Raw genomic sequence first — 12,969 nt, forward strand, 5'->3', positions numbered from 1 at the left:
ATCTACAAGCTCACAACATGTCGCATGCATGGCGACGCGTCGTGAGTTTGTATGAAAACAAAAAAAACATTTTTGAAAATCTTTGAAAATGTCCACCTGCCCAAAATAGGGACACCAGGTTGAAAGCGGTTAAGCTCCCATGTCATTTATGTTTATTACAACGGTTGCGGGGCCGAAGCTAAATGTTCAGTGTTTTTGTACAGTAGTCACATTAGAATACACAGCACAGAGGTCACATGTTATGAGGTCTAATGTATAACCTCAGTGTCACCGTACACACAGTTCTGTTTGTTTTCTATTCTTGATTGGTTCCGTTTTCCTTCCATTATTCTTTTCCATTATGTTTGGTTCTGCGTCATTCTGTGTTTATTCAGTGTCTAACTGACAGGACCTTTGTACTTTTCACAACAAACAGGCAGATTCCTGCCACTATAGCCTCTGTTCCACAGCTCAGCCCTGGAAGAAGATAAACAACATCAATCTATCAAACACCACAATGTTGTATAATATATCAGAGCTACATCATGTTACAGTGAACTGGATCAAAATATCAGTTTTAGCTCTGCGAAAGAAAGGAATCAAGGGAAAACATGAGACTTTTCCAGTCCTGCATTGATTCTACTGTAACGTTTGAATTCACACAATTGATCTATACGACCTATATGCTTGATTTACTAAATCAGGCTTAAGGTCAAATAAAGAGACAAACATAATTTATACTGGCCTATTGTTGATAAAAGTAAATGTCAAATGTCTCTATTGACTGTCACATTATCACAGACCGTAGTACAGTCACCTCACCGTATGCGTGTGCATATGGCTGCGTTTATCTCTACAGATATACTGTGTAAGGTATAGGGTTTTGATTCACATTCCCCTCAGCTGAGTCCTGACGGTTGTAACCTCTATGGTTCTGGTCTAAATGGGTTTCAGTGATGGTTCTTCTCTAAATGGGGCTTTTTTAAAGTGTTCCTCCCTCAGTCAGTGATGATTCTGTTTCCCTGTACTACCCTTTACATTCAAGTATAACTCACTGCACCTGCAATCACGATCATGGCATCTTTCAGCGCCAGTCACCACCCATCCTGGTTTCATTTTCCATCCCCTGCTTGGTTGGCAGCCAAACAGTCACTCAATTTTATGGCCAGCTAAACTCTAAACATCTCAGACATATATCAACAATTTCATTTCCATGAACAGAAATATAAAGTGTAGCGTATCTAGGTAGCAGTATTAGTCTATCTGAAGGTAGAATGTACCTCAGTCTAAATAAAGCTTAGTGAAATACAAGCAGCTAATCTCATCTACAATAAAAAACAGATGACAGTTGTGAATAACTGTACAAATTAAAATAAATACAAATATTTGAAACGATACAGTGGACTTTCACGCACAGAGGAACCACTTCACAACAATATGGCGCAGTACACTGGTTTGTGCGTGTGTGCGTGTGTGTGTGTGTGTGCGTGTGTATGTCAGGCCCAAATTATTCTGTAACCAAGGCAACAACGCAACATCCTGCAGGAAACACATCACTGGATGGATGTTGCCACAATATGGTCATTCTGTGACCTCACAATAGAACCATCATAATGACATCATTAAGATAAAGTCTTATATTATAACACTGTAACTATATTATGTGTAACTATATTAGAACTATTGTATGTGTAAATATATTCATTATAAAGCAACAGGCCCTTATATACTGACTAAATGGGATGTTTATGTTTAAACGAACCCCCATGTTATTGTTGAACAGCTCTCATCTACAGTACGTTTGCTTAGTTAATATTTAACTATGTTAAGTGTAGCTACCTTTAGTTGCCCTTGAGCTCTGTATGCTTATAACTAAATATTGATATACTCCCACTATGAGACACATGGTCATCCAGACTTCTTAGCGACTGCGGGTTTTCTTTCTAAAATACATTTAAAAAGTAACCATGTGTGACGCCTGACAAGCCTGTAGGTGAAAAGCAGGGTACTGAACTGGTCATCTGTTTATTGGCTGCTTTTGGTGCCGAGTGATGTTACAATCTGTTGTACTCTACAAAGGGTGACATCACGTGGCACCAACACCAGCCAATAATAGACGATCAGTTAAGTACCGTTAAGATGGTATTGGGGTTTAGTTCTACTCATCTAAGAATAGATTTTTATGTTAAGTTAAGTCATAAAGAATGGCTGGCGCCTCCGACATCATAAAACATGGACAAGACAATAAATGATTCTGCTCTGAAACTCAGTTGAATCAATGCAAATAACTGGTTCGAACAGTTGCAGATACCAGAGCCATACAGCACACAGAGTTAGGTCAACCTGGAAATAAGACATCGTAGATACTGTACCTGAATTCTACCAGTTGGTATCAGTATGGCTGATTTGAACAGGGACAGATATATAAATGCACAGTGACAACCATCGGATGGGGGGGGGGGGGGGGGGGGTGCTGCCCATTAGTCCGACGGCCCATTATTCTGACATCCCAATAGTCCGAAAAATGTTAGGTTAGTGTGAGGTTAGGGTTAGGCTTGGTTATAATGCGTGTCATGGAACCATTGGTACTTCGGAACAATGGGCTGTTGTACTCATTGCATGTCATCCAGACTTGTTGTAAATATTGTGGTCTATATACGGTGCCCTCTGAGATTTGTCCTTGTAAGACAGGTTTACTGAACTCTGTGTAATGCACGTCTCTCACATCGTCGGAAATAATCTACCAGGACATGATGACATCGCCATTTACAATACTGTAGAGCGGTACAACAGTTAGCTATAGCTAGCCAATAACATGGGGTACACTAGCATTAGCCATGCTTGGAAAATCTCTTAATTAACGTCACACTGGAAGCGGCCTTGGAATAAACGGACAATACAATAAATCATCATCTACTGTACAGTAGCTATGAGCGTTAGATTTTAAGATAGAAGTCTGAGTATCCATAGTGGACATCTAACATTATTACTGTACAGTGTTGGCAGTGACCTGGGTGCTAAACAGATAACATGAATCTTTACACAGAATTATTAAAAATGGGTCTTATTACAAAGAACTTGCAGTCCGTGCTAGAGTAGCTAGCACAGCACTAGAAGTTTTCATGAATAATCACATTAGCTCACTGCTACAGTATACGTGAAAGGTTTTGGTTAGCAACAATGTTTTGGTTAAAATGGTGAATGAATCTTGTTGCTAATTGATGAAAACCGTGTTATAAAAGCCATAATACACTCAAGGTTGTGGCAGGTATTATACCATGGCTATGGGTGTTTAAAGGAGTAGTTAACCCAAACAATTGATTATTTTCTACCAATTTCACACGCCATGAAGCCTTGAATTCATGGAGATCTTTATGTTTTTGTCGCATTCCTAAGACAATAATTTGATGACCTCTAGACTCCAACCGGTCATCAAACCATTGTCTTAGGAATGCCACAAAAACAAAAAAAATATTCTGTGAATTCAAGGCTTCATGGCGTGTGTGATTGATAGAAAATAAGTGAACTAATGCTTTAAGGGGTGTCTTGCCGTTGGTCTGACGGCCTATTAGCTCAGCTTTCACAGCAATGAACGTTAGTAATGGGGATAATGGGCCCTCGAAACAATGGCCAGTCCCCATCCATGTAAGGCACTCTGCTTGGTGGCGCCAATAACACCCGTAGCCGTAGTATAATCACAATGAACCACGGCCTCTCGCTTATTATAGCTTAAGTGACTCATGGCTGTACAGTGTTTTTGTGCAATGTTAGAAGTATGACTAGCTGAATATTTGATGAAAACATAAGGTCATGTTAAACTAGACTAGTTTATTAGACAAACTAGACAAAGATTATTAGACTAATTAAACTAGAACAGACCAACTAAACTAGATCATTAGACACTACTGTGATCTGGTGGCTCTATAAGCCGAGAGTGGATTCAGTCATAGCCTATTTCCAGTCCAGATTTTACTCGAATAATGTACATAAATATATTATATGATAATATAACATAGTCTGTTTTAGCCTAAGCCACAGCCATTAACTGCGTGACCTCTAATGACCTCTGAGTCCATCTGACAGAGAGGGAACCGAGGAAGCATGTGGTCGTAGACACAAACACAAACACAGACAACACACACACACACACACACACACATGATAAAACCTCACAACTCCCTATGCTTTGTTAAGTCGACACACGTACACTTTGATGTGCATTCCCATTAAACACAACAAGCTCTACTTTACTAGTTGCCATGACAATGCCAACTCTCACGGTATAGCAAGGAGTAAATGCCTGGTTTCTATAGGTCATTTTTCTTAATCAGCATCTGTGTGTGTGTGTGTGTGTGTGTGTGTGTGTGTGTGTGTGTGTGTGTGTGTGTGTGTGTGTGTGTGTGTGTGTGTGTGTGTGTGTGTGTGTGTGTGTGTGTGTTGGTGATTACTGGCATTAAGGTCATTCTTCACTGTGATTGTGGTACTTCATTACAGCTGACAGTACTCCATGGCATCGCCATGGTAACCGCCACAGTAAAGAACATCCTCAAGCAGATTACTGCTTTTGTGTGGCCAAAGTCAATCACAGCTGTGAGTCCAATTTAAAACTACGTTTTCCCTTGGAATTGTGGCTAGTTACAGGCGGCTGATTCCTTCCTGCTTGTCTGTCTGTCTTAGTGGAGCGGACAGGACAGTTTGATTGGACATCAGTTTTGCGTTCAGGGCGTAGTATAGAGGTAGTAAATAGACTGACATCACAACATCGTAAATCTACAAATGTACTGACTATCATCGTCATGGGATGCAGAGCTATGGCTTCTCTGGACAATGTCATGTTAGATCGATGGAGAGAAACCACACAGAATAATAAAGTTATTCAAACAAAAAACGGAGATTAAAGAAATTATTAAAACTGACAGACTGTCAGCCAGAGAGACGGATTACAGCTTGTGTGTGTGTGTGTGTGTGTGTGTGTGTGTGTGTGTGTGTGTGTGTGTGTGTGTGTGTTTCCATAATGCGTGTGTGTGTGCATGTATGTTTGTTTGTGTGGCTCAGGAATCTAGCAGCAATGGAACCAGCGACTCTGGCTCATTATCAGAATCCTCTCTCTCTCTCTCTCTCTCTTTCTCCCCCAGAGTCTCTCCATAATTACTTTCTTCTTCTTCTCTCTCTTTCTATCCATCCACCGTTCTCACTCAGACCACAGTGCTGACGGACGGATCTGATAGGTTGAGCTGGCCGGTGATGTCAGTGGGGTAGGGCTGTGGAAGAGATTGAGAGAAAAATACACACATCAACACAGAATGACATAATCTTCATCATCGTCATCCCCTTAATACCCCTCCCCCACACGCGTAGGGCCGAACCAAGCTCAGATTCAGAGTGGTGGAAGTAAAACTAATACTGGAGAGAAAGAGAGAGAGAGCTATAGAGATAGAGCTAGAGAGAGAGAGAGAGAGAGGGAGGGAGGTAGCCTATGGTATTCCATAGCCAAGGTCAAGGAGTGTCTGTGTGTATTGCATGAGCTCAACAGTGAAACTTGGCCCTGAAGCCAAACTGAAAATTTGCATATTCATTTTGGCTGGTGAACTTAAAATGGCCACCGAACACATGTTGTCTGTCTAATACTGAACCGTGTCACTATAGAATCTCTTCATCTTTATCCATATTTTCCTATATTATAGTCTATATATATATTATATAAATCGTTGCCGTCAGGCAGAAACTTTGTATCTCCACATTTCAAGTTTTTAATGTTTTTTTCGTAAATTAATGCCCTATACTTCATCATTCTAAAGTAGTGAAAACAGCAGATTTACAAGTTCAAATAGCTCGCAGATCACACAATTTAAACATTGAAATCTATTATATATATAATAATAAAAACGGAACGGTTTTGGACATATAATCAAGGTTTCCACCCGACAGCGACGACATGTATGTAAGTTCTTCTCACAGCTGACCTCCTCTCTCGCTCAGCGATGAGCTGCTGTTGCCTAGTAACCAGCTCGCCCAGCAGTGTGGTGTGTGAGCTGGTGTTGTCGCCGTGGCGACAGGAGGCTGATTAACCAACGGCACCTCGCTGACGAGGATGTCCCTGGAAAGGTTTTAACCTGGTGATGATGTCACTGACAGACGAACACCTGAGGACAGTGAATCTGTCTGTCTGTCTGTCTGTCTGTCTAGCTATCTATGTTTCTGTCTAGCTATCTATGTTTCTGTCTAGCTATCTATGTTTCTGTCTAGCTATCTATGTTTCTGTCTGTCTGTCTGTCTGTCTGTAGTATCTATCTATCCATCTATCCATCTATCCATCTATCCATCCATCCATCCATCCATCCATCCATCCATCCATCCATCCATCCATCCATCTATCCATCAATTGATCTATCCATCCATCTATCCATTTATCTATCTAATCTATCTATCTATCTATCTATCCATCTATCCATCCAACTATTTATCTATCCAACTATCCATATATCCATCAATTCATCTATCCATCCATATCTATCACCATCCATCCATCGGCCTCAGAAAGCATTATGATATTAGAGATAATAATCATAGTCTATGCAGACGAATGTACTTTTTTCCCCCACCATTCTGAATCTGAGCTTGAAGCCCATCTTAAAACGCCTTCAGATGGAAGGCTGCCCAGCCTCGCTCATCATGGCTGCTGTAGAAAACGGTGGCCATTTTGTGTCGATTTTTTTTTGTGAAGACCTTCGTTAGTGCTTACTAAAGAAAGAGACAAAATGTCCACACCACAGGGGAGCTACAGATGGGAGCAGTGTGTGGTTCCTTCTAATCATTTTAACAGCATAACTCATCCGTTTGTAGGGGGGGGGGGTCTGCATGGTGCACGTGACATGAATGGGAACCGGAGGCGTGTGAACCCCGTTTTGAGATGGGTCTGATAACACAGGCAGAGACAGAATAATTGTCTCTGTCGGGTGGAAACCTCATTATGTCCAAAACAATTATTTTCAGGATTCAAATAAAAAAAATGTCAAAAGTAGCAGATCGACAAGCTCGAAATGCGTCGCTTCTCGCCACGTTTCGAGCTTTCATTTACGAAACACAAAAAGTTAAAACATGGAGATAGAGGTTTTTCTGCCCGACAGCAACAATATGTATTGTGCAATGGTGGACAGTTATGAAGAACATTTACTTGAGTATCTGTACTTTACTTGAGTATTTATAATGTTAGATACTTATGACTTTCACTCCAGTAGATAAATATTGTACTTTTGTCCCCACTACATTTCTAGGAAGGGAAAAAGGACATTATGACTTAACCACTTAAGCCCTATTTCAAATATAGTGAAAATAGCAGATCTGCAAGCTCACAATGCTGTGGGCTTGTAGATCTGCTATTCTCACTAGTACTTATATTTTTGGAAAATGTCTCGAAATTGTTTTTTTTTGTGTCTTAATTTCAATACAGCAATGCATTGATATTAAAAAAAAGTAAAAGTTCTTTATAATTTGTACTTTTTAAAAGCAAGTTGGCCTACTGCATTACTTTAACTCACTCAAACAAATTTTACTGAGCAACATTTACTTGCAGTTGAGTAATATAGGAACATGAGCATCTATGCTTTGAATCAAGTACAGGGGTTGAGTACTTTGTTCACCACTGGTGTAATGTATAATGTCATACAGTACCCGTATAGTTGTATAGTAGGCTACTGTACCAGTATAGAGTAATTTGGGGCAGACACACTGGCGTGTGGCACGCAGCACATGGAAAACTGACATTTCTTGAGACGCAGTGTTTTTCCTCACCTGCTTATGTTTGGTATATTTTGTGAATAACTCATATCTTTTTATTCTTATCACCTTAGTTGGCAGACACCCAGATGGACATATAATAAATCACACCCTGTTGTTTTCGTTTCACTTTGATACAAAACCTCAAGCTGGAAAAAATATTACATTGTTTATGCATTTTATGGCACTGAGCGTGTGTGTGTGTGTGTGTGTGTGTGTGTGTGTGTGTGTGTGTGTGTGTGTGTGTGTGTGTGTGTGTGTGTGTGTGTGTGAAGCCAGACACCATTCAAAGTGAAACAGTCATATAGAAAGAAAAAAGATTGATGGTCACAAAGAAAAATGGGTCAGAGTCCCCCCCTCCCCATCACCTCCTTTCCATTCCAACCCCGACAAACTACCCCCACCAACTGTATTTCAAAGTCCATCAGCATTTGGAGTCCGTCATATGAACTCAGCTGTATATACGCACGAGCGCGTACACGTGGACGCGCGCATGCACGCACGCACGCACGCACGCACGCACACACGCACACACGCACACACACAGCTCGTTCTCTGAGAGAAACATGCCGTAATATCATTTCAGACAACTCTGCAACTCCCTGGGTCCCATATGGTCGTAGAGGTCGTCCCGTAGGATTGCCGAAGGTCCCTGACGGTTCCATATGGTCACTGAAGGTCCTGACCCCAAACCTTCAAAACCACTCTCAAAACCCACCTCTTCAATATGGCTCTCCCCAGCTAACTCCACACCCCCCTTCGCATAATTCCACCTTTTTTATTGATTTTATCAATCTAACCCCCCCCCCCCCCCCCCGGTAACATTTTAGATTTTATTATTATTATTATTATTATTATTATTATTATTATTATTAATAAAGACACATGTCTAGCAAAATCTCACGTCTAATGTCTCTGGTATAACGGCTGGAAATGTCTAATATTCCCCATACAGTATGCCTCATGCTGATTTCACTAATTAAAACCTAATTAGTGAAATCAGCTTGGTGTTTGGTTGGAATGAAACCTTGTGTCAAAACACTGCCAGAATAGCCCCAGACTGTTAGTAATACACTGTGCTAATGTGTTGCGCTGTCAACACTCTGTCCCGCAGAATACAATTTGTGTCCTGCAGAGACAAACAACGTTGTCCTAGACCTAGAAAGACAAAGTCTGTCCTATACAGAGACAAACAACATTGTCCAAGAAAGACACACAGCCTGTCCTACAGAGAAAAACAATATTGTCTGCCCTACAGAGAGAAAAAACACGGTCTGTCCCACCGAGACAAACACCAAATGATACACTAGTAAAATACTGACTGTTCAGGGTCAAAAGGACAAACATAAACCATCGCCAGTAGACCAGTTTTAAAAGTGCTCTTGTCCATTGAGCCAAACTGTCCTCCGAGTAATCATTTAATTTTAAACAGGAAATAAGTTCAATAAAACATAATAATGTTTTGCTGTGCAGTTCCATCCCACTCCAACACACAAAAAAGCCAGATTGCCAGAGTCAGACTGCAGTGCAGAGGGATATGAGCCCTCCCAGACTCTGACAGACAGACTCAAACCCTCCCGGAGAGAAGTGAATGCGTGAATGTGTTGCTAATGTATGAGTGCAGGCCCGGTGCTAGCCGACAACGGTGGTGGGGGTGGGTGCGTAATATATTTTTCTTTTTACCAACAGCAGCTGAAGTCTTTGTCATGTCTGTCTGTCTATCAGTCCCTCCTGGTGCACACAACACTACTGACCACTTTCTTAACACGCTGAGGAAGGCTTGACGCCGAAAAGCTATTCATTAAAAAGTACCAGAAGGTTTGTTTTTTTAACTGGTAGTCTTGACTTAGGGGGCGAGATGGTCCGGTTAAGGGGGCGTCGCCGGGCCTGTATGAGCGTATTGTGGTGTTTTAGTATTAGAACAGTGGTTCTCAGTCTCTGTAATTTCAAGGACCCCACAACTTTGAGAGCGTACAAATGGAACCCGCTCTCAGAGTTACAGACCTGTAAAGTGTCCATTTGGAACCCCCTCAATCAATGAACCCTACTAGGCCCCAGTTTGAGAACCACCTTATTAGAAGACCATCAAAGGTCAGCTACTGTATATGTCATCATCCTGAGAGGACTCATCTGTTTACCTCTCCTTTCCCCCTGAGACAACCTGCAGATGACACATGTTAGAGAAGAACACACAAAGCACGACCTGTGGGGGAAGAAGAGAAAGTGTTCCTAATCGGTTAGATCAGTGGTTTTCAACCAGTGGTCCGGGGACCACCAGTGGTCCTTGAGCGAGTACCAGGGAATTAGTTAACATAGCGCCGCAATCATTTTAACCGCTTAGCTTTGGCTATTTTTGAAAAACCTTGAAACAGTGTGCACATGTTTGAATATTTACATTTTTTTAAAGCAAAAATTAACTGATATCTTTGCGTCTGGGGGTCCCTGGCACAAAACTTTTTCAAATGGGTGGTCTGCGGCCAAATGTATAACAATTTAGGGGTCGTTGGCATGAGAAAGGTTGAAAACCACTGGGTTAGATGAAGAGGAGAAGGTTTGTTTCTAGTTCTAAGACAGCTAGTGAGGTAATCAGAAGCATCTTTGTATTCCGCACCAGCCTCACCAGCTGCATGAAGGTTGGCTGTGTTAGTCTACTGTCGGCCGTGGCGGGAAGTGACAGGGAGTGACAGGAAGTGACAGGAAGCGGCAGGGAGTGTCAGGAAGTGGCAGGGAGTGACAGGAAGTGGCAGCGAGAATGGAATGACAAGGACAGAAGAGGGGAGGGAGTGACAGACAGACACCCTGAACATGAGACAGGAGACAGACAAAAAACCTAGAAATAAAAGACCAAAAAAAAGGAGCGGAGAGGACAGGTTTGAGGAATAGCAGTTTGTCCACAGGAGATAAACAAACACACACAGTCTGACCCTAAAAGTATTAAACCTCCAGTGCAATATTTACTGGATTTATCATCTCTTATCTTTCTACTTTTGATTAATTTTTTTTCTCGGTCCACCTGAGAGATGACTCAGCAAGGAGACAGCGGAGAGGAGAGATGAAGGTAGAGCAGAGGAAGGAGAGAGAGGGAGGGAGGGAGGGAGGGAGAGAGAGAGAGAGAGAGGTGAAAGGCGAGGAAAGGAAGAGGGAGGAGAGAAATGGAGAAAGAAAAAGAAGAGACAGGTGAGATAAGAGAGGAGAGAGGGAAATGAAAAAGGGATGGGACAGACCGGGGAGGAGGATAGATAGATTCTAGATAGATATATAGGTATATAGCTACAGACAGACAGACAGACAGACAGACAGACAGATATTAAGAAGCTGGTAGAGGAACAGGAGGAGAGGTGAAGATGAGGAGTGTATCTTCATCTCCTTACCGTTGTGTCTCCAGAGGCCCTACGTCGCTTGAGGTCGTAGGTCGTGGGGATGGACCTAAAAGGGGGTTTCAGTTCGGCTTGTTCTCTACCACTTTTCCTATCCTAAAATAGACCATAATGATACGTGTACACACATTAACAACCATTCACTTAAAGCTTTCTAGCATGTCTCATGTCTCATATATCTAACATGTCTAATGCACAGTATAATGTTGAGTATTTTTTTTTGTCTAATGTCTTCTCTCTAATGTCTGGCATGTTTCATGTCTAATGCCTGATGTATAATGGCTAAGACGTATAAAAGAATATACAATCTACACACCAGTATTGCTGCCCCCAAATGCAAGTTTACTTTGGTAATGTTTCGAGCCACCAGGCTCTTCCTCAGGTGGCAAAGCAAACTTGCATTTGGGAGCAGCAATACTGGTGTGCAGAGTTTTTATTCTTTATATACTGTTTAACTTGTTTTGATCCAGCACCCAGCCTAGTAGGCCCGGGATGTGCGTGTCTTTTAGCTGTTTATCAGCTTCTCTCTCAACCTAATGGCTAAGACGTCTCATGAATAATGTCTAGCGAAGTCTCATGTCTGATGCCTCAGGTATAACGGCTGGAAATATTTCATTTCTAATATCAAGGAGGTCTCATGTCTAATATTGAATGTATGATGGCTGGAAATGTCTCATGTCTAACGTCAGCATGTCTAAAGTCTAGTATCTCACGAGTCTAGCATGTCTCATGTCTCATGAATAATTCCAGTATGTCTTATGTATAATATCTAACATGTCTAATGTCTCTGTGTAATGTCTAGCATGTCTCGTGTCTAACGCCTCATGTCTCACAGTAAAACATGGTGGTATATCGCCATGCATATATTGCAGTGTGGTATAATATAGTATAGCAAATAGAGAGTATACTGTGCTATACAGTAGTACAGAATAGTACTACTGAATACAATAGTATACCCATGCTATGTTATACTATGGTGGGTCTCACAGAGGGTGTTTCTGTATATGAGCACATACATATGTACATATATATAAATGAATTATATATGTACTGTATATCATCTCTGTCGGGTGGAAACCTCATATGTCCAAAACACAAACATTTCTGCCCGACAGCAACGATACGTGTATGTATGTACGGTACAGTATGTGTCAGTCAAAGGGTCTGCAGTCTCAGATGGAATGTTCAGTAAAACAGAAGGATTGACCTCCATTTTACTGCATCGCCACGGCAACATGAGGCTCAATACAACAGGGGAAACGAGGAGTAAAGTATAAGGACAACAATCTGAAGGATGAGGAGTGGGATCATTGGAGTATGCGTGCGTGCGTGCGTGCGTGCGTGCGTGCGTGCGTGTGTGTGCGCGTGCGTGTGTGTGCGTGTGACACTCGACATGCAGTGAATGCAACCAAACAGGGAAATGGGGGGAGGGGTATGTATGTAAATACGATGAGTGGGATGGATGTTTCACCTCAAACATTTTGGCCAATTATTCATCGGCCCAATGCCAATGTTGACTTGACCTTTGACCCATCAGAACAAACAAGCGGCTGACGGCGGCTTGTGATTCCACAATGAATTAACATGGTAATAATAACATAATGTAATACGGCACAATTGTGATGAAAACCAATAAAGTGGCTGATGCAATGCAACAATGCAAAATCTCCTTGGGCCAAACAAACAGGATTATGACCCATTTTTGGGCCCCAACCCAAAGTTGGAGAAACCAGGATGTAACAATGTGCAATGGAAGACTTGGATTAAAAGAGCATCAGTCTATAAAGTGGCTGATGGCAGATATATCCTGCAGTGCATCGATTAGTTCCATGCATCC

At 41.7% G+C, this 12,969-nt stretch overlaps 1 protein-coding gene across 3 annotated transcripts in view; it reads right to left on the reverse strand.

Moving 5' to 3' along the window:
- Positions 1-5,174: 5,174 nt before the first annotated feature.
- The window catches only part of grin1b (glutamate receptor, ionotropic, N-methyl D-aspartate 1b), a gene marked incomplete at both ends in the record, with an annotated part of 69,650 nt that continues 61,855 nt past the window's right edge, over positions 5,175-12,969 (reverse strand). For 2 of the 3 annotated variants that reach the window (XM_084055226.1, XM_084055225.1), the window contains one exon: positions 5,175-5,240. In XM_084055226.1, coding sequence (XP_083911352.1) covers positions 5,175-5,240 — 66 coding nt within the window. Of the gene's footprint in view, positions 5,241-11,126; positions 11,229-12,969 lie in introns of all 3 variants that reach the window. The other variant, XM_084055224.1, reaches the window with a different exon arrangement.

Source organism: Gymnoscopelus microlampas (assembly GCF_963454915.1).
Source record: "Gymnoscopelus microlampas genome assembly, chromosome: 4".
Lineage (NCBI taxonomy): Eukaryota > Metazoa > Chordata > Actinopteri > Myctophiformes > Myctophidae > Gymnoscopelus > Gymnoscopelus microlampas.